We start from the raw sequence: 26,970 nt of genomic DNA on the forward strand, positions 1-26,970 counted from the left end.
TGTGAGTACACACACACAAACGCACACTGCTACAAAAAATTTAACAGTAATGCTAGATTGTTATTCTTGTAGAACCAGAAGCAGCGAAAGTGTGCCTGTCGACCACTGTTTTCGCTTTTTTCACTAATCAAATGAAAACACACTGAAATCGAGTGGAGTACAGCAGCAGTTACTCCACGATAACTGCGGTAGAATGCTAGTCTTTCGAAATATAGCCACCAGATGCAGTAAAATGATCCTATTCACTTATGGGGGAAGGCTAGAGCCGTCACTAAGTACAACCAAGATGAACTTGGTGAGGCACGAAAAAAGTTGCAACACTTGAGTGTCGCCACTGGAAACTCTTTGTTCACATGTGCAACTGGGAGTTGTGGCGTGCTCCTGTAATCCAATGTACAGCCGGCACGGTAGCTCAGCGTGTTCGGTCAGAAAGCTGGTTCGTCTCTCTAATAAAAAAAAAAAAAAAAAAACTGAGTGGAAGGATCAACAAACTACCTTGACCGGATATCATGTAACGTCCGCCATGACCAAACCCAACGATAAAAAAAAGTACTGGGAGGCTGTTGTGCGGGAGAGAATTGTCAGAAGACAGCTTCGATCATCTTGTGACGTTCAAGGCGTCCGCGGTGTTTTCCTGTGCGTCGGGCGGACGGTACGGCCTGTCCTGGGGAGATGTATGGGATCCTTCGCGTCTCTGAAAGTGGCCTCATGTTCAATCGATGACGTGATGAAATGTGTGCGATGACGCACGAAGCTGCTGATCATCTGATGTATTACTGGAGTGCCGCTGCAGATACCACTACGGCAACACTCTAATTGCGTGTGGGAACCCGGCTTTACTGCGGTGAAGTTCGATGATTTATTGCATCTGTCTACACAGACTGATGTGGACTGGCTCTTGTCTCTAATCTCTATTCTGTGTATAAGAATGGAGACAAATTATCGAACTGTTTGCTATATCCAGCGCAAGAACTCGTTTGTTACAGAATTTAAGTTGGCTGCAGTGACGTAGAATGTAAACAATAACAAGCGCTTTGTTTTGATCTGGGTTGAGTGTCTTGGATGTGTTGTGATGAGGTGATAAGTGAAATTTAGATTTCTGCTCTGTGCTGAGTGTTTCATTGTATTCAGTTGTAAATATGGCTTGCGTTTCATTGGGTAAACGTTTGATAGAAACAATGCTGATCAACGACGGACGCAGATTCAGCGTTTTGAAAAGGTTGTGTAGCCCAGCAACACATTCAATTAATAATAATGGACTGCGTTTTGAAGATACGGAATCAAGTGCACGGATGAAGAGTAAAACGACTCCTTACAAACGGTCACTAAGAGTTGTAGATGATCCGGACACATTTGGAACATTATCTGCAGACCTCGAGAACGTTCTACAGCAAGACGCCACAACAGATGTCGAAGAGGGTGGCAGATTTGACAGTATTAAAATTATTCCTCGGCGCAGAAGTCAGAAGTATTACCTTAATCTTATACAGCAATATGTTGAGCAACGAAATGTTAGCAAACTGTGATACTTGTTCTTAACTGTGTTGATACTACCTTAAAAAGGTATGGTAGTTTGATGCATTTTCTTTTATTTTACAGCTAATAGAAGCCATTAGTGTCTTGGAAACAAAAATGTTGAAAGAAGATAACGTCAAGCCTGAGTACTACATTTACACTGTACTTATTGCAGCTTGTGCACATGCTGGTTATTCGAAGAAAGCATTTCATCTGTATAACCAAGTATGTATTTGTGTAATTTCATAGCTATTTCTTTATATCCACATAAATATTAAGAGGAACGAGTAGCCTATTTCCAGTAATTGTGGTAATGACATTTATAATGACCAGTACACCTAACAGAAAAAAAAACATTTGTGGCAACTCCTTCCAGAGTTCTACCTATCCAATTGGAAATATCTTGTCATACACTACAATAAAGAATCTCCCTGAAGAAATATTTTGCCTAGAAAAATATTTCTTTAGGACAAATAATTTGTTTAGGCTTCTGATATGAATCTCAGAACAAGAGTTACATTTGATTTTGACAAACGTAATTATAGTTTTATATTTATGAAGTCATACTATACTCTTCTCTTTTTATATCACCTTTGCATATCATTTCTGAGGAGCAGATTCAATTATAAAATCTCTTTGTGATTTCAGATGAAAAAGCGGGGACTTAAGGTGACCGCGCCTGTGTATACCTCTCTCTTCAATGCATGTGCAAATAGCCCATTCCCCAAAGACAGTCTGAAACGTTCAACTAACTTGCGTCAGTTGATGCTAGAGAAGGGTGTCCAGCCAAATATCCTGAATTATCATGCAATGATTAAAGGTTTGTTAAGTCTCACTCAACAGAAAGTGACTTCATGGTAGTCAATAGAAGGAGCAAGGAAGATAACATCATTTACAGTAATCATTAGGCATTATATAAATATTCTGTAAATTATTACTTCAGATATTCTTAGGGTTACAGTTACATATTGGACCATCCCAGAAATCTTTGTTGCAATGGGGAAACTGATTTTTAGTGCAGTCCAAGGTTTATGTTGGGTTGGAAGGTGCTTTTTATTTGTGAGTTAACAAGGCTAAAGAATGTGAGCACAGAAAAGTTGATTGGTAGCGAAGCCTAATGTGTACATATTGAAATACATATATTATACATATTGAAAAGCGCAAGAGGGGGTCCAATACATAACTTTTACCATTTGTAGGTTATATTCACTTTTAAAAAACTGTTTCGTAACAAACACATTTTCAATAATTTAAAATTCATGCCCATGTAGCATTTGGACGCTGCGGCGATCTTATCACAGCACTCAGTATTTTTGATGAAATGACTGATAAGCAGTACGCAGTAAAAGAAGACACTTTTAACAATCTTCTCCAAGCTTGCATTTCTGATAAAAATGCTGGATTTCATCATGCTATTTTGGTAAGTGTTAATACTAAGTGCCAATAGTGGTAATTTGCTAGACCTAGTGACATATAGAATATGTCCTCCTTCTAGTCAGGTTGTGCAACAAATTTCTCTTGTCCCCAATTCTGTTCAGTACGGGTCGCCTCCATGTAATCTTCAGCATTCTTCTGTAGCACCACATTTCAAAAGCTTCTATTCTGTTCTTGTCTAAACTGTTTATTGCCCAAGTTCCACTTCCATACATGGGTACACTCCATACAAATACTTTCAGAAAAGACTTCCTGACAGTTAACTCTATATATTCGATGCTAACAAATTCCCCTTCTTCAGAAATGCTTTTCTTGCCATTGCCAATCTACATTTTGTATCTTCTCTACGTCAGCCATCAAAATAATTATTTTCCACCCAAACAGGTAAACTCATCTACTACTTTAAGTGTCTCATTTTCTAATCTAGTTCCCTCAACATCACCTCATTTAATTCATCTATATTCTATTATCATTGTTGTGATTTTGTTAACATTCATCTTATATCATCCTTTAAAGACACCATCCATTCCTTTAGACTGCTCTTCCAAGTTCTTTCCCTGTCTGACAGAATTACAATATCTTCAGCAAACCTTTAAGCTTTTTTTCTGTCTCTAAATTTCTTTGGTTTCCTTTAGTACTTGCTAATTGTACAGATTGAATAACATTGGGGACAGGTTACTGTACAAGCTGTAAATAGCCTTCACCCCTGCCACCTTCATAGTTTTGAAGAGAGTATTCCAGTCAACATTATCAAAAACTTTGTAAGTCTACAAATGCTATAAACCTAGGTTTGCCTTTCCTTAACCTATATTCTGAGAGAAATGCAAGGGTCAGTTTTCCCTCACATGTTCGTAGATTTCTCCGGAATTCAAACTGATCTTCTCTAAGTTCAGCTTCTACCAGTTTTTCCATTCTTCTGTAAAGAATTTGTAATAGTATTTTGCAACCATGACTTATTAAACTGATAGTTCACTAATATTCACATCTGTCGACACTTGCTTTTTGTGTAATTGGAATTATTTTATTGATCTTGAAGTCTGTGGGTATTTCGCAAGTCTCATACATCTTGTCCATCAGCTGGAAGAATTACGATGTATGGTTCTCCCAAGGTTGTCAGTAGCTCTGATGGAATGTTGTCTACTCCCAGGGCCTTGTTTCGACTTAGGTGTTTCAATGCTGTGTCTGATTCTTCTCAGAGTATCATGTCTCCCACCTCATCTTCATCTGTGCCCTCTTCTGTTTCCATAATATTGCTGGCAAGTTCACCTCCCTTGTATAGACCCTCTACATACTGCTTGAGTCTTCCAGCTTTCCCTTCATTGCTTGGGAATAGTTTTCTATCTGAGCTCTTGATGTTAATACAGCTGCTTCTCTTTTCTCTGTGTTATTGAAATAGTGATGCAAACATATGAGTTAAGTGTGTTCATTGATATAGTCAAATGACAAGGCACATTAAGGATCAGATAATACTGGTACAGCCATTTTGCAAATTATGTGCATTCCTCAAACCAGCATTTTCATCATTGCAATGACAATAAAAGTGTGTGTTATAATAGTATCTAATTTGTTAAATTAGATGATAAATGAGCCATTGACGCTTTTATTAGTCTACTATTCCAGTTGTGGAAATTTTTCAAGATTCTTAGTTTTAGTCACTATATGAAGTTAAGCTGGCAGAAGTGGTAGTGACCTTTTTTAAACATATTATGTAGCCATTTTCTGATCATGTATTCCTCACTTAAAGGGCAACAGGCATGTTGTTTGTGCTCTAAGCAAAAAATGTACCTGACAAGGGAACCTCTCCATCGCACCTCCCTCAGATTTAGTTATAAGTTGGCACAGTGGATAGACCTTGAAAAACTGGACACAGATCAATCAAGAAAACAGGAAGAAGTTGTGTGGAACTATGAAAAAAATAAGCAAAATATACAAACTGAGTAGTCCATGTGCAAGATAGGCAACATCAAGGATAGTGTGAGCTTAGGAGCGCTGTGGTCCTGTGGTTAGCGTGCACAGCTGCAGAACAAGAGGTCCTTGGTTCAAGTCTTCCCTCAAACGAAAAGTTAACTTTCTTTATTTTCGCAAAGTTATGATCTGTCTGTTCGTTCATTGACATCTCTGTTCACTGTAATAAGTTTCGTGTCTGTGTTTTGTGACCATACCACAAAACCGTGCGATTAGTAGACAAAAGGACATGCCTCTCCAATGGGAACTGAAAACATTTGATCGCAAGGTCATAGGTCAACCGATTCCTCCACAGGAAAACACGTCTGATATATTCTATACAACACTGGTGATGGCATGTGCGTCACATGAAAGGAATATGTTGTCGACCCACCTAACTTGTACACTTGGCGAATGGGTAAAAAGATTCTTCTACCTTGCCCAATTTAGGTTTTCTTGTGGATGTGATAATCACTCCCAAAAAAGTGATGAAAACATAAGAGTTTGTCACATAAACTGCAACAAAGGAATGCAACAGTTTCACAGTCGCACAGTTTTCCCTGTGCTCTGTCAAAACATATGTTTTTAACGTTTTCAAATTTTTCCGTGTGTAGATCGGCAAATCCTGCATATGTCCAAGCAAATCTGAACATGTCCTGGAATTTTGGAGAGCGAAGTTGGTTATGTGTGAGTGCCTGAACTTTGATAATTGTCTGAAAATAAAAAATTAAACTTTTCACTCGAGGGAAGACTTGAACCAAGGACCTCTCATTCCACAGTTACTCACGCTAACCATGGGATCACGGTGCTCCTGAGCTCACACTGTCCTTGATGTTGCGTATCTTGCCCATGGACTACTCAGTTTGTATGTTTTGCTAATTTTTTTCATAGTTCCACACAACTTCTTCCTGTCTTCTCGATTGATCTGTGTTCAGTTTTTCAAGGCCTATCCACTGTGCCAACTTATAACTAAATCTGAGGGAGGTGCAATGGGGAGGTTCCCTTGTGAGTAATAATGATACAACAGTTGGTCACTATCTAGTCTGTACTTAAGCTAAAATAACAATGTAAGTGACAGATTGCAACAGTAGGGAGCATTGTTGCCATTGAGCTGCTAGTCACATTTGACAAGGCTCTACATATACCCACAGAACACACAATGCAGGCTCTTGAGAAAGAGCTATGATTGGCTTTTGGCTGTCCCCTACCACTCAGCCTCCTGATACATCAATCACAAAGCTATTTTAACTGAAGTATAATAAAAATGCCCATGATGTTTTAAATATGAAATACACTCCTGGAAATGGAAAAAAGAACACATTGACACCGGTGTGTCAGACCCACCATACTTGCTCCGGACACTGCGAGAGGGCTGTACAAGCAATGATCACACGCACGGCACAGCGGACACACCAGGAACCGCGGTGTTGGCCGTCGAATGGCGCTAGCTGCGCAGCATTTGTGCACCGCCGCCGTCAGTGTCAGCCAGTTTGCCGTGGCATACGGAGCTCCATCGCAGTCTTTAACACTGGTAGCATGCCGCGACAGCGTGGACGTGAACCGTATGTGCAGTTGACGGACTTAGAGCGAGGGCGTATAGTGGGCATGCGGGAGGCTGGGTGGACGTACCACCGAATTGCTCAACACGTGGGGCGTGAGGTCTCCACAGTACATCGATGTTGTCGGCAGTGGTCGGCGGAAGGTGCACGTGCCTGTTGACCTGGGACCGGACCGCAGTGACACACGGATGCACGCCAAGACCATAGGATCCTACGCAGTGCCGTAGGGGACCGCACCGCCACTTCCCAGCAAATTAGGGACACTGTTGCTCCTGGGGTATCGGCGAGAACCATTCGCAACCGTCTCCATGAAGCTGGGCTACAGTCCCGCACACCGTTAGGCCGTCTTCCGCTCACGCCCCAACATCGTGCAGCCCGCCTCCAGTGGTGTCGCGACAGGCGTGAATGGAGGGACGAATGGAGACGTGTCGTCTTCAGCGATGAGAGTCGCTTCTGCCTTGGTGCCAATGATGGTCGTATGCGTGTTTGGCGCCGTGCAGGTGAGCGCCACAATCAGGACTGCATACGACCGAGGCACACAGGGCCAACACCCGGCATCATGGTGTGGGGAGCGATCTCCTACACTGGCCGTACACCACTGGTGATCGTCGAGGGGACACTGAATAGTGCACGGTACATCCAAACCGTCATCGAACCCATCGTTCTACCATTCCTAGACCGGCAAGGGAACTTGCTGTTCCAACAGGACAATGCACGTCCGCATGTATCCCGTGCCACCCAACGTGCTCTAGAAGGTGTAAGTCAACTACCCTGGGCAGCAAGATCTGCGGATCTGTCCCCCATTGAGCATGTTTGGGACTGGATGAAGCGTCGTCTCACGCGGTCTGCACGTCCAGCACGAACGCTGGTCCAACTGAGGCGCCAGGTGGAAATGGCATGGCAAGCTGTTCCACAGGACTACATCCAGCATCTCTACGATCGTCTCCATGGGAGAATAGCAGCCTGCATTGCTGCGAAAGGTGGATATACACTGTACTAGTGCCGACATTGTGCATGCTCTGTTGCCTGTGTCTATGTGCCTGTGGTTCTGTCAGTGTGATCATGTGATGTATCTGACCCCAGGAATGTGTCAATAAAGTTTCCCCTTCCTGGGACAATGAATTCACGGTGTTCTTATTTCAATTTCCAGGAGTGTAGTACAAGAAATGTTGTAACTCCAGATCATATCTTTAAATGACATTTATTTTATTTTGGTGAGGTCAAGTAACAGAATGCTATTCACTGCACAAATGTTTCTCTTGGCTTTGTCACTGGTATTACCCTCCATTTGAAACTACTGCTTGTAATACATAGCTGAATGAGATAGTGAAGACATTAAAGTTGATGCAGTTGATGAAATGTACTCTGAATCTCTGATTGCCCCGACTATCAGATGTATATACATGGCAGAGAAAATTGTCCATTTCATATAAAAAAATCCTTTTCGTTGTGGATTGAAGGGGCTTCTAGGGTTCAGAAGAATCATGTAATGGGCAAGTAGTCAGGCTTGCAAGATAATAGGTGTGATAAAATGTTTTACCCTGTCAATATGACAACATTGTGCCTGAGGAAATGGTCATGTGTCAGTAGAAAACAGAGTGGCTGGAGTTACAGAGTAATATATTGAAAGTAATGCTGTTGTTAACTCAGAAGTTGGCAGTGACACCACAGTTCTTGATTTATGTAAGCCTTATGTTCTTGAGGGATGTGTACACTTGTCTTCACCCAGTCTGAAAACTAGGTCAGAGACCCATTTCAAACTGGAACAAGGTGGAAGTTTTTTCACGTTACATTTTTCTATTTTCCCACATACACAACCACTGCCAAAGGTTGGAAACTGATTAATTATCAGAGAAAGGAGAAGAAGAAAAGATGGCTGAACCGGGAATCGTTTGCATTTGTAGTATGACATTTCTCACGTGATAATATATATGAATATAATAGAGGGCCTTGTTTCTAGTACTTTCTTGGAGAAACACGTGTTTCATTTCTGTTTGTAGATGACAGTTTCAGTGGGGGTTGTAGCATCCATGAAGGTCCATTTCATGTCCTAGCTTGCTATTGACTGAAGTAAAATTTCATTTCTAGTAGCTCTCATGCAGAAGTATGATGTCAAATGTTTGGAAACTCAAGTGCAATTGGCCATGTCGCTTGCTGTCATCTGTTATTGCTATCATCCCACAAAGGAAAACTAGTACGCATCTTCTTAGCATCGAAATACAGTCACTATTCAGACTAACACCACTGCTTGTGATGAAAATTATTGCTGTTTTTAATAATAAACATTTCTCCAAGGAATTCTTTTGAAAATTACTGTATCATATTACTATTAGTGTTATTTTAATGAATGGATAAGAAAGACTTTGTTAGCTATATGGTTAATCCTCTACAAACAGTATTTGCAGATGTTAATAATGAGCTAGATGTTGGCTGCCTGAAACCCAACTAGCAACAATCACTTGGAAAGGAGTAACTCATAATAAAGAGAATGGTATGGAATCACTATTTGATATAGGGTTAAGTTATGTGACAAGATAATCCACAAGTCTCCAGTGTTTCTGGTGTTCCAATCTCCATTAACAAAATTTCAACTAATTATGTTCTGTTTCTAATCTGAGAACTTGCTCGTGTTTGACTTGCCCTCTATTTCAGGTGAATTTGAGATGACTGTAGTACAATTTTTAAATGTCTGTTTGAGGTCTGATCTATTTCCTGAATTTCTATGGGTAATTTTTGTTGCAGCAACTCACCCACCAAAAGATTGTGATTCTGGTTTTGTCACACATCTGCTATTTCATTATGCATCTTAGTTCAAAATACTGTATAGCTAGCTGATAATGTTTTCTTAATGGGTAGGTACTCATTAATATATGTTCTTGCACTCAATAAATTTCTTTTTCTGGTGAGGGGGGTACTACATTCTGCCAAAGCGTAATTGTAATACAAGGTGAAATATTCTTGGCTTGCCAGTGAAAGAATGTATTGAGGTCAATAATGCACCAGTTTTTTAACAAAAGTCCCTGCTCAGGTCATCACACTTGGCACAGCATATTTCCGGTGAGTATATTCCAGACATAGAGTACAATTATGGAAAGGTTGATCCCTTGTACACAAGCTACAGTCTCAGCATTGGACCCAAAACATTTTGCATCTACAAATTTCCTATTTTCCTTAGATGTGAAAGGACCCAAAGCTGAATAAACAGGGTGAAAGTTGTAAGAATATACTGTAGCACGAATGACATGAGCTCAGTGGCTCTACAGTTAAGTGCCTGACTGTGGATCCGAAGGTCTGGACTTCAACCTGGTCAGTTGTAGGATTTTTTAACCTTGGACAATGTTTGTTAAGTGAGAATTACTGAATTGCACAATGTTTCACAAGCCACATTACACTAGACCCCCTGTAAATATACACGTGATGTCTGGGCTTTCAGATGTGTTCAGAAGAACAGACATCACTTATGTACAACTAACACGAAGACAGCCAGTGATCTCTAAAGTGCAGATGCAGACATGGCTCAAACTCTTACAGGAATCAGCAAAATGCTGTGAGTAATGAGAATAATTGACAAGTATGTGGATCAACTGAGAATCTGGCTCCGACAGAAGGCATGCAGTTGTGATTGCCATGGTGTCCAGATGGCTCAGTGGTCAGAGCATCTGCCTAGTAAGCTGGAGACCTGGGTTAAATTGCAGTCTGGCACTAATTTTCAACTTTCCCCATTGATTTAAATCAATGCCCACTTGCAGACAATGTCTGTAATTCCTTTGTGTTCCCTATAACTGGCTGAATAAGTTAGTGCAGAAGTTGGTGGAAGGCAAGGGCATAAAATCTTCAACAGAACCATGATCAGTAAAGTGTTGTGGTGTTAAAACCAGTATTACCTTTTTAACACAAATGATACACCAAAACTCGGCATACTTAATTGCTTACTGTCATATAGGATAATAATATTTCAGGCATCCCAGTACAGGAAGAAAGGATAGCAACATTTTCCGTCATGTCATCTAGCTTGTTTCATGTTCCATGGATCATTTGAATGATAAATCATAATGATGTGGGGTGAGTCACTTTATTAATTTGTAAATCAGCATTTTATATCACTGATTAAGTGACCAAAAATATTAGTTGCAGTATTGTGCATCCCTTTTCATGCCAAGGACAATCTTAATGTGGAATGATTAATTTCATTGTTTCTTCTTTTATTGTGATTATGTACCTCGTTGTTCATTTTGAATTGCAGTGGATTATTTACAACAGACTTTTGAGGGAGTAAATATACTGTGGAGCATTAGGATCAGAGTGCCCCACCCCTTAAACAAGATATTAGTTAGTGAGCACCACATCTTATTCTTACAGCTTGTTTTTGAGCGATGAAGACTTCCCTTCTTAAAGATGAGTCACCCCAGAACATTATTCCATATGACATTGTTCACTGAAAATACGCAAAATACATCAACATACTGATTTGCCTCCCCCCAAGATTTGCAGTGATTCTAAGTACAAACTAAACTAAATTGTTTTTGAAGTTCCAAAATGTGCTTTTTCCACCTTAAATTCTCTTCAGTATGGACACCAAGAATTTTTGTAGTTTCCACTGTATTGATTATTTCCTCACTATGTATTACACTTATCATTGGTGTAGTACCTCTAGGTGCGCAAAACTGAATGTGTTGTGTACTTTTAAACTTGAGAGTGAGACCATTTGTAGAAAACTAGTCAATGGCACTTCTAAGAACATTTTGTATCAGTTCTTCTGTTGCTGTATGTATACTTGGACTGATTACAGTACTAGTCTTATCCGCAAAAAAAACTTATTCTGCTTGTTGTACATTAAACAGAAGATCGTTTACATATATGAGGAACAATGGTGGACATAAGATTGAGCCTAGGGAAACCCAATATGTGATTTCTCCACTGATTACATCTACATGACTATTCTGCAATTCACACTTTAGTGCTTGGTAGAGGGCTTTATCAGACCACTTTCACGCTATTTCCCTAACATTACATTGTTGAACAGTGCACAGGAAAAACAAACACTTAAATATTCCCATGCAAGTTCTGATTGCTCCTATTTTATTATGATGATCATTTCTCCCTGTGTAGGTGGGCATCAACAGAATATTTTTGCATTTGGGGGAGGAAGTTGGAAATCAAAATTTTGTGAAAAGGTCTCACCAAACAAAAAAAGCCTTTGTTTTAATGGTTGCCACACATACTTGTGTATCATAGCCATTATACCCTCTTCCGCAATACATTGGTTGAATTACTGGTTAGATATGATATTATCTGTTGCCTAGCTACACCATCAATTCCATAAAACAATAGTTTATCTAGGAGAATATTGTGATTCACATAGTTAGACACCTTAGATAAATAAAAGAAAACACCAACCAATGCTGTTTTATTATTTACCACTTGAAAAATTTTGTGAGTGAACATGTAAATAGAACACTAACTAGAGAATCTCTTCTGAAATCCAACTATAATTTATTGAGGATATTACTGTTGTTCAGGTGGAATATTATTCTAAAATATATCACCTCAAAAATTTAGGAAAATTATGTCAAGTAGTGAAACAGGTCGGTAGTTATTGACTACTCTTTTATCACCCTTCTTATAGAGTGGGCCTAACAATGGCATATTTCAGTCTCCCTGGAACAATCCCTTGAGCTAGTTATACATTACATATTTCAGATAAGACAGGGCTTATCACATGAGAGCAAATCTTTAGTATTATGTTGGAAACACAATCAAATCCAGATGAGATTTAATTTTTAAGAGAATAGCTAGATAATTTTCTTAATTTCAGTGGGAGAAGTTGGTGATATATTCATAGGATTGAATTTTATAGTCCTTCCATTTTATTCAATAATGACATTATTCTGTTCTTTGGCCGGTTATCCTGTCTCTTTTTCCCTTACATTGCATATAGTCTCAAGCCTGTTGTCGGGATTACTGATTTGTGACATAATGTGCATGTTCTTTGATTTTTAATGACTTTTCTGAGTAATTTTGAGTAGTTTTTGTGTTACACAAAAATTGCAGGATCTCTACTTTCTCATGCCAACAGATCTATTCCCATTTCCTTTCACAAAATTCTTTAGTACCGTTAATGATCCATGCCTCCTTTTCTTTTTACATTGCTGTTCTATATCTTATCTGACTAGTCCATGTGCAAAGCTATTTTCATATAGGGATTTGAATTTATCATGGAACAGAGTACATTTTGTGTCAGTATTTGGTTCTTTATAAATTTCATCCCAGATCATCTCTTGGAAACTAGTCTTAAAAACATTTGTTCTGAAGTCATTAATTACTATAACTGATTTCCACTGAGGAGTATTATTCTGTAAGCCACTACCTCATTTATCCTAAACAACTTTGCATCAAGATCAGAGAGAGCTTTTGTTGCAGGGTATAAAATTATTTTCTTGCTCTGAGCATCAAAGAAAACATTATCAATTAGGGTCCTATTGTCTCTGTCCCTCCATGTTGGAAAGTCGGTCACTGAGATTAAATTGTAGGATACAAATATGGTTTCCAGATCATTTTGTGTATCAGACTCCTTCAGATAATCTACATTGAAATCACCACAATCTATTAACTACATGCTGATGTCTGATGAATGTTATATTAAGGAATACAAATTCCTCATAAACAGTTCAAATTTACCAATGGAGATCAATATACAGTTACAATTAAAAGCAAAATATTTTAGTACTAAGCACACATTTCTGTGTGTTGATCACGTCAAAATCTGTCTCTCACTGTTTGAACTTGTGTTGTGTCTTAATATATGTAACAACTCCTCCTTTTCCCTTATTACTTCAACATAAGTAAGGTAGTAAGCTATACTACTATATAAAGACAACATGTAGTTTAATATTGTTACCAAAAATTTTGAAAAGTTGTTGACCAATTTACCTCATATTTTTACACAATACTCTAATAAATGTTCAGATGGAGATGTGCTACATATTTTAAATATGTATAGTGTATAAATATTTATAATCTATATAAAAGAGAAAATTGTTGGCAGAAATCAAAAAGTTCCTGACCAATTTATTTCAAATTTCTACACAATTACTAAATGTTCAGTCAGGCATAAATACATATTATGTATAAATATATATGTAATATATATGTAATAATTGTTAGCAAAAATCTCTAAAATTTCTTTTCCGATTTACTTCAAATTTTGATACAATACTCATAAAGTTTGGACGGCCATAGATTATATATTTTTTTAAACATTTGTAAGATGTAATAGGCAAACATTGTTAACAAAAATCTCAAAAAGTTCCTGGTTAATTTATTTCAGTTTGCTCCAAAATACTCTAATAAACATTGAGACAGACATAGGGAAATAATTTTTTAAACATCAATGGACAGGTTTTCTGTTAAAATCGACTCCAAGAAAAACGGCTGTGTTGTGCAAATATGCACACCTATTTCTTTTCCGCGCAGTTAGTTTTAACTATGATATTGGCGTATTTAAACCACCGTTACACAAATAGTTTCTCCTAGATATATTCATTCTCCTTATACATAATTTCAAACAAAATGTATGTATACAACAATGTGCTGTTCATTTTATTCCTAGCAGTCAGTTTTAACAGAAAAGTTGTATTTATGGCTTACAACTATGGAATCTTACTCATCCAAAACTTTGTAATCCTACATGTTCACAAATTAAAGCAATTAGAACCATGCAAAATACTATCATGAAGCTACCCCCCTCAGAGATACAACAATTGGTGAAATCTCTCTCATAATCTGTATACCAGTGATTCCAACCTATTTAACTATTCATTTTCAACGACTTCAGTTCTTAATCAAGGTTTCTTTTGCAACACCAGTAAACAAGGCTCAAAGTCATAGTGGGGTGGAGGAGATGGACGGAGAGAGGAGAGGAAATTAACATAGAGAGGGGGAAGGAGGGGATAGGCAGAGAGAGAGGGGGAGAAGGAGATGGACAGACAGGGGGGAGGAACAGAATGACAGAGGAAGATGGAGGTGATTGACAGAGAAAGGGGGAAGAGGAGGAGATTGCCAAAGAGAGGGTAAAGAGGAGATGGACAGAGAGAGGAGGGGAGATGGAGATCAGGGCATACATCCAATTCCCATGCATATTTAGCAATTGCAAAGCATTGTCAGGTTTGCTAGTCTTTTATGTTTAACTTCTCTAATCCTGTGGTTATGTGGTGATTAGATAGGCACAGAATGTCTACTTTTTCATAGCTGTAAATTTCCTAAACAGGCAAGAAGCTCTTCTACTGGATTACTCATTCCTCCAAAATTGTGATGAAATAGTCTAACTTTACTTTTCTGTACATTATTAAGCATTTTGTGAAGCTCTTCTTTTAATTTAACCTCTTATGTGCATATCACTGTCCCATGACTTTTGTCATCTCATTGTGTGTCCTGTCTGGTTCCACGGCCTTTCATGTACTGGATACCACCAGTTGTTCTTGAGTTCATTACCATACTACCGTCATATATAGTTAAAATATGGCTTCCCGGGCATTGAACTTCTTGTGCAAATGCACACGCTATGCCTGAACTCGTACAGGACTTGGTAGATTAATCTGCCATTAGTAATGAGTATGATGAGCAAACATCTATTAGGTGCACTATGAATGTAGAGGTGTGGACATGTTGGGAATGTGGGTCTCACGGGGAGTATGCAAGGGATAAGTCCCTGCAGGCACACTATCCTCTGTGCCCTCGGTGGCTCAGATGGATAGAGCATCTGCCATGTAAGCAGGAGATCCTGGGTTCGAGTCCCAGTCGGGGTACACATTTTCAACATGTCCCCAAGGAAGTATATCAATGCCTCTTTGTAGCTAGGGTGTCCATTTAATTATCATTTCATTCTAGCAAAGCTGCATGGTCATCAACGGTATCTGTTCTTTTGGGAACAGATACTACCGTCATATATAGTTAAAATATGGCTTCCTGGCCATTGACCTTCTTGTGCAAATGCACACGCTATGCCCGTACTCGTACGGGACTTGGTAGATTAATCTGCCGCGAGTAATGAGTATGGTGGGCAAATATCTATTAGGCGCACTAGGAATGTAGTGGTGTGGACATGTTGGGAATGTGGGTCTCACAGGGAGTGTGCAAGGGATAAGTCCCTGCAGGCACACTATCCTCTCTGCCCTCGGTGGCTCAGATGTATAGAGCATCTGCCATGTAAGCAGGAGATCCCAGGTTCGAGTCCCGGTCGGGGCACCCATTTTCGACATGCCCCCAATGAAGTACATCAACAGTAACTGTTCTTTCGGTAACAGATACTACCGTCATATATCATTATTATTTATTTATATATCTGTCATTTTTGTTTGTGTGGGGCAGTCAGAATAGGAATAGTTTTATGCTCTTCAGTGAATTGATTTAGGAAGATCAGATTTAGTGCTTCACCCTTCATTTTAACATTATCCATTTCAGCACAGTTTGATCAACATCCATCTTCGCAAATGGCTTCAGACCTTTGATTTTAAATAGAAACAAAAGTTATAGCATCTTTTGACAACACAAAAGGTAAGATCTGCATTTCAAATCCATTATTTACTTTGCATACAGTGGTCCTTACATCATTTTGATGTAGTGAATCTTTTATTTGTCACCAAGATTTTGGCTTTGCTTTAACGTACTACCAAGCCTCTTTAGCTGTGTGGTAACTGTTACGTTCTCACAAGAGAACACACCATGATGACTGACACAATAAACTTCATTAAATCTAGAAAATAACTTACAATAATGGGCACACTAGCCACATAGTGGCTCAGAATAACAGTCTGATAACACATATCCAGAAGTAAACATGTAATTGAGTTAGAGCTGACTGGGCCCATCTCGAAAAGTTGTTGGTCAGCTGTTAGAGTGTGCAGACTAGAGACTGCTCGTACATCCACAACTGACGGCCTCTGATGGTTGTCGAACTTCTAGCTGTATCAGTCAACTTCAACTTCTGTGGCACGCCTTACGATTGCGCACCCGTATCTCGGTTTTGGATCTGTAGGTATGGGTGGAGCATTGCTGATCCCTGGGACGAGTGTGGACAGCCCCAATGGGAAGACAGTGTCAATAACGGTGGAGGCTCCAGAGGTGAGAGGAGCAAGCAACCCCTGGTCACTGATGGCCTGGGGATGCAGGCAAAAGTGGCCAGCATGAGGAGAGCTGTGATAGCCCTGCCATCCCCCACCCCCGTTGGAGCAATGGATGACAGGTCCAGCAACAGGCAGTCAATGGAAATGTCCGGCAGCGGTGTGAAGGTGGAGGCAGCACCCCTCTCAGACACGGCTTCTGTGACATCGAACCAGCAAGGGGTATACAGTCTGGCTGGAGCATAACCGGAGATGCTGCTGGAGGCTGCAAAGCTGTAGGCTCTTTGGGCAGAGGCAGTGCCACAGGTGGAAGAGGAGGCTGGAACCCTTGGGGGTAGGCAGGTTGCCCAGTGACCACAGCATTGAGAAAGGTTGTGTTGTGGGCGAGACAGGATGGTGGGTGCTCACCCGTACACGGAGCTGATTTCAGTAGTGCCATACTTCCCAGTTCCCTGTCCGTAGGGTGTAAATGCAGCAGACTTTCTGGTGCACAATGACTTTCATTATCCAGCAGGGACGCTGATCAAAACCATGTGCCCAAACTGTCATCCCTTGTATAAAACCTAGTATGCCAGAATGTGATGACAGGCGAGAACCAGGATGGAGAAGATGGAGCAGCACCCATAGGGAAGCTCAGCTGGGCTGCAAGAACCAGTAGGAGTTGTCAACAAGGCTGTCAGAAACAAAAAATTAATGCCTCTTCAGTGGGGAAGTCTTGCAGATATTTATTTCATTTGGGCCTTAAAGGTGTTAACAATCTGCTCAACCTCCCTGTTAAATTGTGAGTGAAATGGAGGGGACTGGACAAGGTGCATGCCTGACCAACACAGAAGTCACAAGACCCCTGATAAAGGAGCTGGGGTCCATTGTCAGAAATAAGGATAATAAGAAGACCTTCCACTGTGTAAAAAAAAAAAAAAAAAAAAACTGGAAAGAACATGAATATTCACCTGAGTAATGGTCGAGGGGCATTGGGCCGCATATGGAAAACAAGGAAATGGCAAATGGTTCAAATGGCTCTGAGCACTATGGGTCTTATCTGCTGAGGTCATCAGTCCCCTAGAACTTAGAACTACTTGAACCTAAGTAACCTAAGGACATCACACACATCCAAGCCCTAGGCAAGATTCGAACCTGCGACCGTAGCGGTCGCGTGGTTCCAAATTCAGAAATGGGCCAACAAACTCACACTGATGCGTTCCAGGGCTGTGTTGTTGGAGGCCGTCGAGAGAATAATGACCTTGGAGCTGCCTGTTAACTAACACACTGGGAACAGACAGTAACCAAGTGTTCCAGTTCTCGGTAAATGCTGGGCCAGTAAATACATCTGTGAGCCAAGACTTTGGTGTGGGAAACACCCCAGTGCCCCTTCGTGTATCAGTTGTAAAAACCTCCCACTGCAGACTCCAAGGAACGATCACCTGGGGAGCTGCATTATCTGTGAAGATGTGAAGGACCCCATCTAAGTCCGAAAGAGAATGGCACAAGACAAAGTAGCTGTGAAACGGTCTGTATGAGCGGGTGACAAAAAGAACAACTGTGTTGGACAAAGCGGACTACCTACCTGATGATGGGGCGAGCTACTGTTGCCTTGGCTACTTGGGTAGTAGTGATCATAAAACTGTGTTCTGCTTGGTGGGAGGAGACATCCAACTGAAAATACACAAGCTCCTCCTGACCAAATTCGAGATCCAAGCTAAAGGGCAGCAGGTTAAGGTGTCCGTGTTGCCATGGCGCCCTGTGGGGCGGAAATGAATGTCACAGTTATATTTGGAGAGGAACAAAGCCCACAACTGCAACCTATGGTCTGCATTATCAGGGATGCAGACAGATGGAATAAATAATGAAATTAAGGGCTTATGATTTGTAATTAGTTCGAATTTGGTGCCATACAAGAAAACATTAAATTTGCTGACCGCATACACAATTGCCAGCGCCTCCTTCTTGACATGAGAATACTGAAGCTGCACTGTACTGAGAGTTTTGGATGCAAATGCCAGTGGTTGCACTGAGCTGTCTGCATTCCTATGGGCAAGGACCACCCCCTCACTGTGCTGCAAGGCATTTGTAGGCAAAACCAATGGTTTGTGGGGATCAAAGATAGCAAGACACAGTGCTGTGACTGGAGGCATTCCTTCAGCATAGTGAAGGCCTGGTCACACACTGGAGACCAAACAAAGGGAACACCTTTGAGTAGAAGGAGATGCAGTGAGTGTGTGATGGTGGACACGCTAGGAATGAACCAGTGGTAATAGGCAATTTTACATAAAAAAAAAGCTTGCAGTGATTTGGCCCTGACAAGAATCTCCATGGGTGCAATGCCCTGCCTCGAGATGACATGTCACAGATACTCAAGAGATGGTTGGATAAACGTTGACTTCTGTAGACTGCAACACAGACCCATGGCCCGGAGAGTTTGAAAGAGAGTCCAGTCGGTTGCTCCTAGTATGTCCTCTAACAACAGTGTCATCCGTTAAGTTGAAACTGTGCAGAATATTGGCTGTGGCTTGTTCCAGATAGCATTGAAAAATTGCAAGACACTTGCCACCCCAAACATCATCTGTTGGTATTGATAAAGGCCAAATGGCACATTACTGACCATGATACACTTGGACTCATCATTCAGGGGTAACAGGTAAATGCTTCATAAAGATTAAGTTTGGAGAAAAATTGACCCCCTGCTTAAGCATGTGAACAGTTTGTCAGGATGTGGCAGTGGGTACGTATCAAACATGGACTGTGAATTCGTGACTGCCTTTAAAATCACTGTGAGACACAATTTCTCAGAGGGTTTCTTAACAATGATAACAATGACAATGAATGTGAGCCATTCACTACAGGAAATGGGAACCATAACCCTGGGAGAGGCGAGCCAGTCAAGTACTGCCTTGACTTGGGAGCAGAGAGCCAGGGAAATCTGTCTAGCACACAAAAAACTAGGATGAGCAGACTGATTCAAGTTTGTGCGGGCTTGAAAGTCTGTGGTGAACCCTATGCCTTCTGCAGAAATATCCTGAAATTCTAAGCACAGAGTTTTCAAACACTGACAGGGGTCCTCAGCAAATACCAACTGTATGGAGTCTGTGACTGAAAGGCCAAATGTCTGAAAGGCATCAAACCTGAAAAAGTCTACTGAACTGTCATTATGGATGGCAGTAATGGTAATAGTCGAGTCACTGATTTACAGGCAACTTCCACTGTAAATTGGCCAAGCAAGAGGATTTGCTATTTAGTGTATACTGTGAGGTGCCTGTTTACCGGAAACAACTGTGGAGAGCCAAGGAGTGAACATGTTTGTGCATTAAGTGGGGAAACTGCCATGCCAGAGTAAACTTGCAGGCACAGCCGCTGCAATAGATCCGAACCCTCGGCAAAAATCTTGTTGGAATCATAATTGGGAACTGGCCCTGATGACAACACTTCCTGAGTATCCATATCCGTGGTCTCTGATGCTGCATTCTGTGCCATTGAGTGGCAGCCTGCCACACTATGGCCTTTTTTCCAACACTTAAGACAGGTGGCCCAACGCTGGGGACACTCTGATCTGTCATGTTTTGGGTAACACGATGATGTACTGTGTGGCAACAGAGAGTTGTGGCTGGAATGTCGTATATGTGCTACACAGGAGTGCTGGACTGGCCAGCTTGAACTATCCAATGTCACCCTTTCTGGACACAGCTGGGCCACCTTGTAATGACATGACAGCGCACCAAGCTTCCAGCTGTTGAGCAGCAGCTTGTGTGAACTCACACGACTGGGCACTTGACAAAATCTCATCAAGAGAGTGCCTATAGCTGGACTTCCTTATCCGGGGTGGCGTAGATGATAACATTCTGAACCATGACGTCCACATATGACTCTTTTGACTTGTCTGTGGCAAAATAGCACTTGTGACAAAGACTAGATGTTTATTAAGACTAGAAAACAACTTATTATTATGGGTACAGTAGCTAAGGAGTGGCTCATAATAACAGTCTGATAACACATATCCTGAGGGAAAGATATGACTGTGTTAGAGCTGGCTGGGCCCATCTCTAAAAGCTATCAGCCAGCTGATAGAGTGTGTGGATGAGAGACTGCACATGCGTCCACAAGTGCCAGCCTTAGATATTTGTTGAACTTTCTAGCTGCACCTGCCAACTTTTGTGGTGTGCCTTATGACTGTGCATCCAGATCTCAGGTGTGGATTGATGCAGTAACTTCTGAATATTGTCATTGAACTAAGTTGGGTCCTTCCCGTTCCTTACTGTTTTCATAGCACAATCTTATCTAGGCCGTGGCTTATTATATGTTCCTGTTGTTGCTACAGATCCTGCACACTTCTCCTGCCTCAAACTGAATACTTGCTGTTGGGTGCTCAGATAATTTATAATTATTTCCTTTTCATCCGTGCTCAGCAGACAATTCCAAGCTCTAAAAGCTTTGAATGTCACAGTGACAGTGAGTATATGTCAACATAGTCAGAATGGAATGATGCCTAACTGCCCAAGAACATTCAACAGGATCCAGGGCCAAGATATGGCAGCCAGTTCTGTCAAATTCTTTCAAACAGTAGGTACTGTTTTTCCATGGCGGTGAAAAACATTGCAGCCTGTACATCAAGAGTAGCATATCAGTTGCTGGCTGGTGACAGCCAAGTCCTGTGTTTGATCCTGACCAGCCAGCATTTATAATTTAACAGTCATGTATTCTGGGAGGATCTAAGGTATTATCAACATTTTTTCTTGATTCGAAAAAATTTCTCATATGCAAATGTCAAATTCTTTGTTGAGAAGGCAGTTCAGTTTCAGCTGTGCCTTATGTTGCGTCTGTGTAATAAAATTGCTTTCATTATCAGCTGTTGACTTCTATTGAAAAGTGTGTTTATATATTCCATTCACATTCCTGGTTCCTACATGACACTTTGTTGTTACTGTCACTGGCATGGTTTCTGACTGAGCCATGTGGAATACCTTTTAAAAACAGATGTCTGTATATATAATTGCAGCTGTATGTATACTTGCAGCTTACAGTTGCTTAGTAATCTTATTTGATCCATATTTATCTGATCCACATTTAAAAGAATTTAAGTTAGGTCCTCAGTAACAGTTATGACCTTTTTTTCCAAAAAGTTGTTTCTTGTTAATGTAAAGCTGCCAGTGTATGTATGGTACATAATAATCAATGTTTGCCACTAAAAATAAGTGTAGGTAATTATGTGTGTTAAAATATTTTTCAGGTTTGGAGGAGACTCTTGCATATGAAGGTAAAGCCCAATGTTGAAAGCTACAATCTGATGTTGCGTGCAGCGCGAGATTGCAGCTTGGGGAACAAAGATTCAGTTCAAAAATTACTAGAAGATATTACACAAGAGGAAAGATTAAACTCATTTACTCCAAAGGTAACATTTTCATTTTATTATTACAGTACCATAATTTTCGGAACACTGCTCCGTACTCTTTATGAAATTTTGATGTATTGCCATTGTCAGTCTCTCATTGTAGTGGTACTGTTGGCTTTTGTATCTTATATATGCAAATCAAGTGTAGAAAAAAAGACAATATACGTGTTCTTGTGCTAGGAAAAGGGTAATGTATTCAGGTAGTTATCAACCTATCAGATATTCCTTCAGAGGGTGCAAATAACAATGCTTGGATTAAGGGTACACTTATGTGTTGCCATTCGCAGTCAAATAACAAAATAATTAGCTAAGGATAAGTTCAAAAACCTTTTAAAAATATGTAAAGAGCCAAAAAATTTTAAAAAAATTCATTGTTGTGGAAATACTACCTAAGAGTGTTATTCCGATCAATACTGATGAAGCCCAACAAGCAGCAAAATTATTGAGAACAAGAGGCTTCATATAGTCAGCTTCCATAAGAATGTTGTTAGACACCCCGATGAGCCAGAACATTATGACCATCCGTTTCCTGAGTGAGGCGGTGCAGCAGTTAGCACACTGGACTCACATTCAGGAGGACAATGGTTCAAACCCGCATCCGGCTATCCTGAAGTAGGTTTTCAATGATTTCCTTAAATTGCTTCAGGCAAGGCAAATGCCGGGATGGTTCCTTAGAAAAATCACAGCTGACTTCCTTCCCCTTCCTTCCCTAAACCGATGGGTCTAATGACCTCGCTGTATGGGCCGCTTCCCCAATCAACCAATCAACCACCTGTTTAATAACATGTTGTTCCACTTTCCAGACACAGTACAACAGAAGTTTTGCTTGGCATGGATCCTACAAGTCCTTGACTGGATTCCAGAACTATGTGGCACAGGTCAAGCAATTCCCACAAATTTCCGGATAGTGGTTTACAGGCACGCGGCTGGCACCCGATATGTGTTCAATTGGGTACAGATCAGGCACATTTGCTGGCCAAGACATCAATGAGAGTTCACTATAATGCACCTCAAACCTCAATAGCAAGATTCTGACCTTCCAACATGGACAGTTATCCTGCTGGAAGATGCCATCACCATAGGGGGAGACTTCAAGCATCAAGTGACGCAGGTGACCCGCAATAATGTTAGTGTAGTTTACTGCTATCATGATGCCTTCGATCACCACCACAGATCCCACGGAAGCCCAACTCAATGTACCCCACAGCATAATTTGCCCTCACCGACCTGCATAAGTGTCACGGTGCAAGTTTCATTCAGCCATATCCTAGATGACAGCGTGTAAGGTCCCAATCATCAACCTGATGTAACAAGAAATGTGATTCGTTTGACAGGCGACACATTTGTATTGGTCCACGGTGAAAACTCATTGATGCTGTGCCCACTACAATCATAACTAACAATGTCGTTGTGTCAACATTTGAACACCTAGAAGTTGTGTGATGTGCAGCTCCATGTTCAACAATGGCCTTTGAATGGAGTGCTCTGAAACACTTGTGCCTGCATCAGCACTGTACTCTGTCGTCAGATCTGCCACAGATCATTGCCTATACTGGATTACACAGTGGGGACTCCTCCGGTCTGTATGTTCTGTGGTGGAACATGGTCATCCAATACCATACAGCCTACTCATTATTTCACTATCCTTCAACCACCTTCCATATGTCCTCTCAACAGTAGTATGCCGACAGGCTCACCTACACCATTTCAGAGATTCTCGTTTCCAGCTGCAGCACCACAACAATGTGCCCTTTGTCAAAACCGATTATATCACTGGTTTCCGCATTTGTGGCCTATATCTTCACTACGATGATTACCCATTCGTCTCTCTTCCACTTACATTCTTTTCTAATGGCGTCACATGCCTGCAACACGCAGTCAACCTCATGGTGGGCAGTGATCATGATGTTTTAGATCGTCAGTGTACTTTCACAACATTAATATAGATGTGAATGAGATGCTGAAAAAATGGTCAGTTGTGGGTGTCGTAGAAGTTCCAAAATATCTGCAAAAACTAAATGATATACTGGAGGAAACAGTATTATTCATTTTAACATTACACATCTGTATGACCAGCTGCAGAAAAGCAGGATATGTGTCTCGTAAGCTTAAACTATCTACACCTATTCCAGTTAAGTTTTTCAAATTCGAAGGGTTTGATCATACTACTTTTGCATGTATGTAGTTCTATAGCAGAAGTGGATAATTAGCACTTGAAACTAAATTCCTATGTATATCAGTACTAAAATACATTTATTTGCAAGGTTTTATCACTCTTGTCTGGAGAAGGGAGTATGCCAAGAACTCAAAAAATCTCAAAGGAATCAAGAAAATCCATTCTTGTGAAGCAAAAGAAATGTTCAAGGCTGTGCATCCTCCAAATTCTGCTATCTCCCTTCCCACAACCCTGAAGAAACCCCATTCTCCTTCTTTAGGGTATCTGTCTTATGGTAAATGTTCAGTCAGTTCATTCATCTGTCCTGTGCGTTCTTGTTAATCTATTGGTAGCTTCATCCATTTTTAAAGTAATCAAGCTCTCCTTCTTCTTCCTCTCCCTCTCGTCTCTGCAATCTTTCATTAGATAACTCTTCATTGCAGGTAATTTTGTCCCAGTATATGTCTCTACCAACATGTTTTTCATATTCTTATCATTTCCAATTTTCTGTGCTCTCCTGTTTTTGTATTTCTTCATTTGTCACTTTGCCAATGTGTTTCATGTTAAGCATTCATGTCAAAAATAATTTTTCGAAGTAACCCATGCATTTTTGCTCTTTCTTTATGATTGTCCATGATTTTCTGCCAAAGAATACTTTACACCAGATAAATCATTTTGCAAATCTTTTTTGTAGTTCTGTCAGAACTCTTTCTGCTGTCAACAAAACTGTCAAATTTTCAGAGTTCTTTTTTGCATAGGGATTTTACTCCTTCTCCACACAGCTTCCATTTTGTGTCACCAAACTGCCCAAATACTTAAAAGATGTTATTTTCTTTCAAGGTCATTTCTTACTTTTTTTTCAAAAAAAAAAGAAGTATTCACATTTGACATCTTGGGTTGTCGGGTGTTCTGCCGGATATCAGCGTCCTACTTGCACGATATTTCGGTCACGTAGCTCGAGACCTTCATCAGGTGCAACCTGAGACTGCTCCTCGAGTGGACCTGGTCCAGTATTTATGCCTATGGCCTTCCCCCTCCACCAACGGCTGCAGGCGCTTCCTCTGTGGTCCGTGCCCATTCCCTGTGACCTGCTGGAGCGTTGCTGCTCCGTTTTCCGTCCGCTGCGGTTCTAGGTGTTCCCTCTGCGGTCCGCGCCCACCAAACCCGCTCCTGGGGGTTTCATCTACGGTCTGGGGTACCAGGCGTTCCCCCTGCGGTCCGCGCCCGCTCACCACGACCTGTTGGAGCGTTGCCGCTCCGTTTTTTGTCTGCTGCGGCTCTGGATGTTCCCTCTGCGGTCCGCTCCCACCAGTCCCACTTCTGGGTGTTCCATCTTCGGTCTGGTGCTCCTGGCAGTCCGTCAGGGGCTCGTTTACTATCTCCGTGTCTCTGGTTCTTCTGTTTGTGTAGTGTTGCAGCTAGCCCCGTTGCTCCTTTAACAATTCCAGAGCCGGATCCCAGGCTCTGCTTAGCTGGTACCCTGTGTCACGATTCATAAGATCGTCAGCCATTTTAATCTCAATCGATTCTCTTATAACACTCTCCCAAAATCTGGGTGTTTGTGCTAGAATCTTGGTATCCTCATACTTAATGGCCTGATCTAGTTCTAGACAGTGTTCAGCAATGCCTGACTTAGTCACCTGTCTTAATCTAGTGTGCCTCTGATGTTCTTTGCACCTGATCTCCACAGTTCTTGTCGTCTGGCCAATGTAGGACATGCCACATTGACAAGGTATATTGTAAATCCCTGGTTTTTGTAACCCCAGGTCGTCTTTGACACTCCCCAGCAGTCCCCCGATCTTGTTGGATGGACAGAAAACACACTTGATATTGTGTTTACGCAGGATCCTACTGATTCTGGCAGAAATAGAGCCAGCATAGGGCAGATATGCCACCTTCCTTGCTTCATCTTGGTCTCCTTCAGGAACCTGTGGTATAGTGGCTGGTCGGAGTGCCCTCTCAATTTGTCTGTCCATGTATCCATTCTTGGAGAAAATTGTTTTGAGACGTTCTATATCTATGGGTAGATTCTCTTGGTCTGATAGGACACGTGCTCTGTGGACCAAAGTCTTCAGAACCCCATTCTTCTGTGCAGGGTGGTGACAACTGCTGGCCTGCAGATATAAATCAGTGTGTGTAGGTTATCGGTACACACTGTGGCCAATTGATCCATCTGCTTTCCTCTGGACTAGTACATCCAGAAATGACAGCTGGCCATTCTTCTCCAGTTCCATGGTGAACTTGATATTAGGGTGGCATGAGTTAAGATGTTCAAGAAACTCATTGAGCCTGTCCATCCCATGTGGCCAGATCGCAAAGGTGTCATCCACATACCTAAAGAACCATGTGGGTTTAAATGTGGCTGTCTCCAATGCCCTCTCCTCAAAACTCTCCATAAACATGTTGGCAACCACAGGGGACAGTGGGCTGCCCATAGCTACACCTTCAGTTTGCTCGTAATATTGGTTTCTGTACAGGAAATACGTGGATGTCAATGTATGACTGAACAGGTCCAACAGAGCACCATCAAATTTCTCTGCAATCAGTTCTAGTGAGTCCTTCAGTGGGACCCTGGTGAACAGCGATACCACATCAAAACTAACCATGATGTCCGAATCTGTGATGTGCAGTTGCTTGAGGCGTTGCAGGAAATCTTCTTAGTTGCGGATGTGGTGAATACATTTCCCCACATATGGAGCCAGGAGACCTTTCAGGTACTTGGCTGTTGTGTACGTAGGTGCCCCAATATTACTGACAATAGGACGTAGGGGCACACCCTCCTTGTGTATTTTAGGCAGACCATACAGTCTAGGTGGCACTGGCGCTTTTTCCTGTAGTTGTCTGATGATCTTATCGGGCATCCCT

At 41.2% G+C, this 26,970-nt stretch overlaps 1 protein-coding gene and 1 non-coding gene across 2 annotated transcripts in view; both read left to right on the forward strand.

Moving 5' to 3' along the window:
* Positions 1-551: 551 nt before the first annotated feature.
* Positions 552-26,970, forward strand: part of LOC124607042 (pentatricopeptide repeat-containing protein 1, mitochondrial) — a 73,316-nt gene continuing 46,897 nt past the window's right edge. Inside the window, exons 1-5 of the mRNA XM_047139216.1 lie at positions 552-1,511; positions 1,600-1,740; positions 2,164-2,335; positions 2,787-2,935; positions 21,789-21,950. Of these exons, the coding sequence (XP_046995172.1) occupies positions 1,140-1,511; positions 1,600-1,740; positions 2,164-2,335; positions 2,787-2,935; positions 21,789-21,950 (996 nt within the window). The 5' untranslated portion in view covers positions 552-1,139. The remainder of the gene's footprint in view (positions 1,512-1,599; positions 1,741-2,163; positions 2,336-2,786; positions 2,936-21,788; positions 21,951-26,970) is intronic.
* On the forward strand, positions 15,182-15,256 carry Trnat-ugu. The gene has a single exon. It is a non-coding gene; the product is annotated as a tRNA-Thr (tRNA).

The sequence above is a fragment of the Schistocerca americana genome, chromosome 3 (genome assembly GCF_021461395.2).
Source record: "Schistocerca americana isolate TAMUIC-IGC-003095 chromosome 3, iqSchAmer2.1, whole genome shotgun sequence".
NCBI lineage: Eukaryota > Metazoa > Arthropoda > Insecta > Orthoptera > Acrididae > Schistocerca > Schistocerca americana.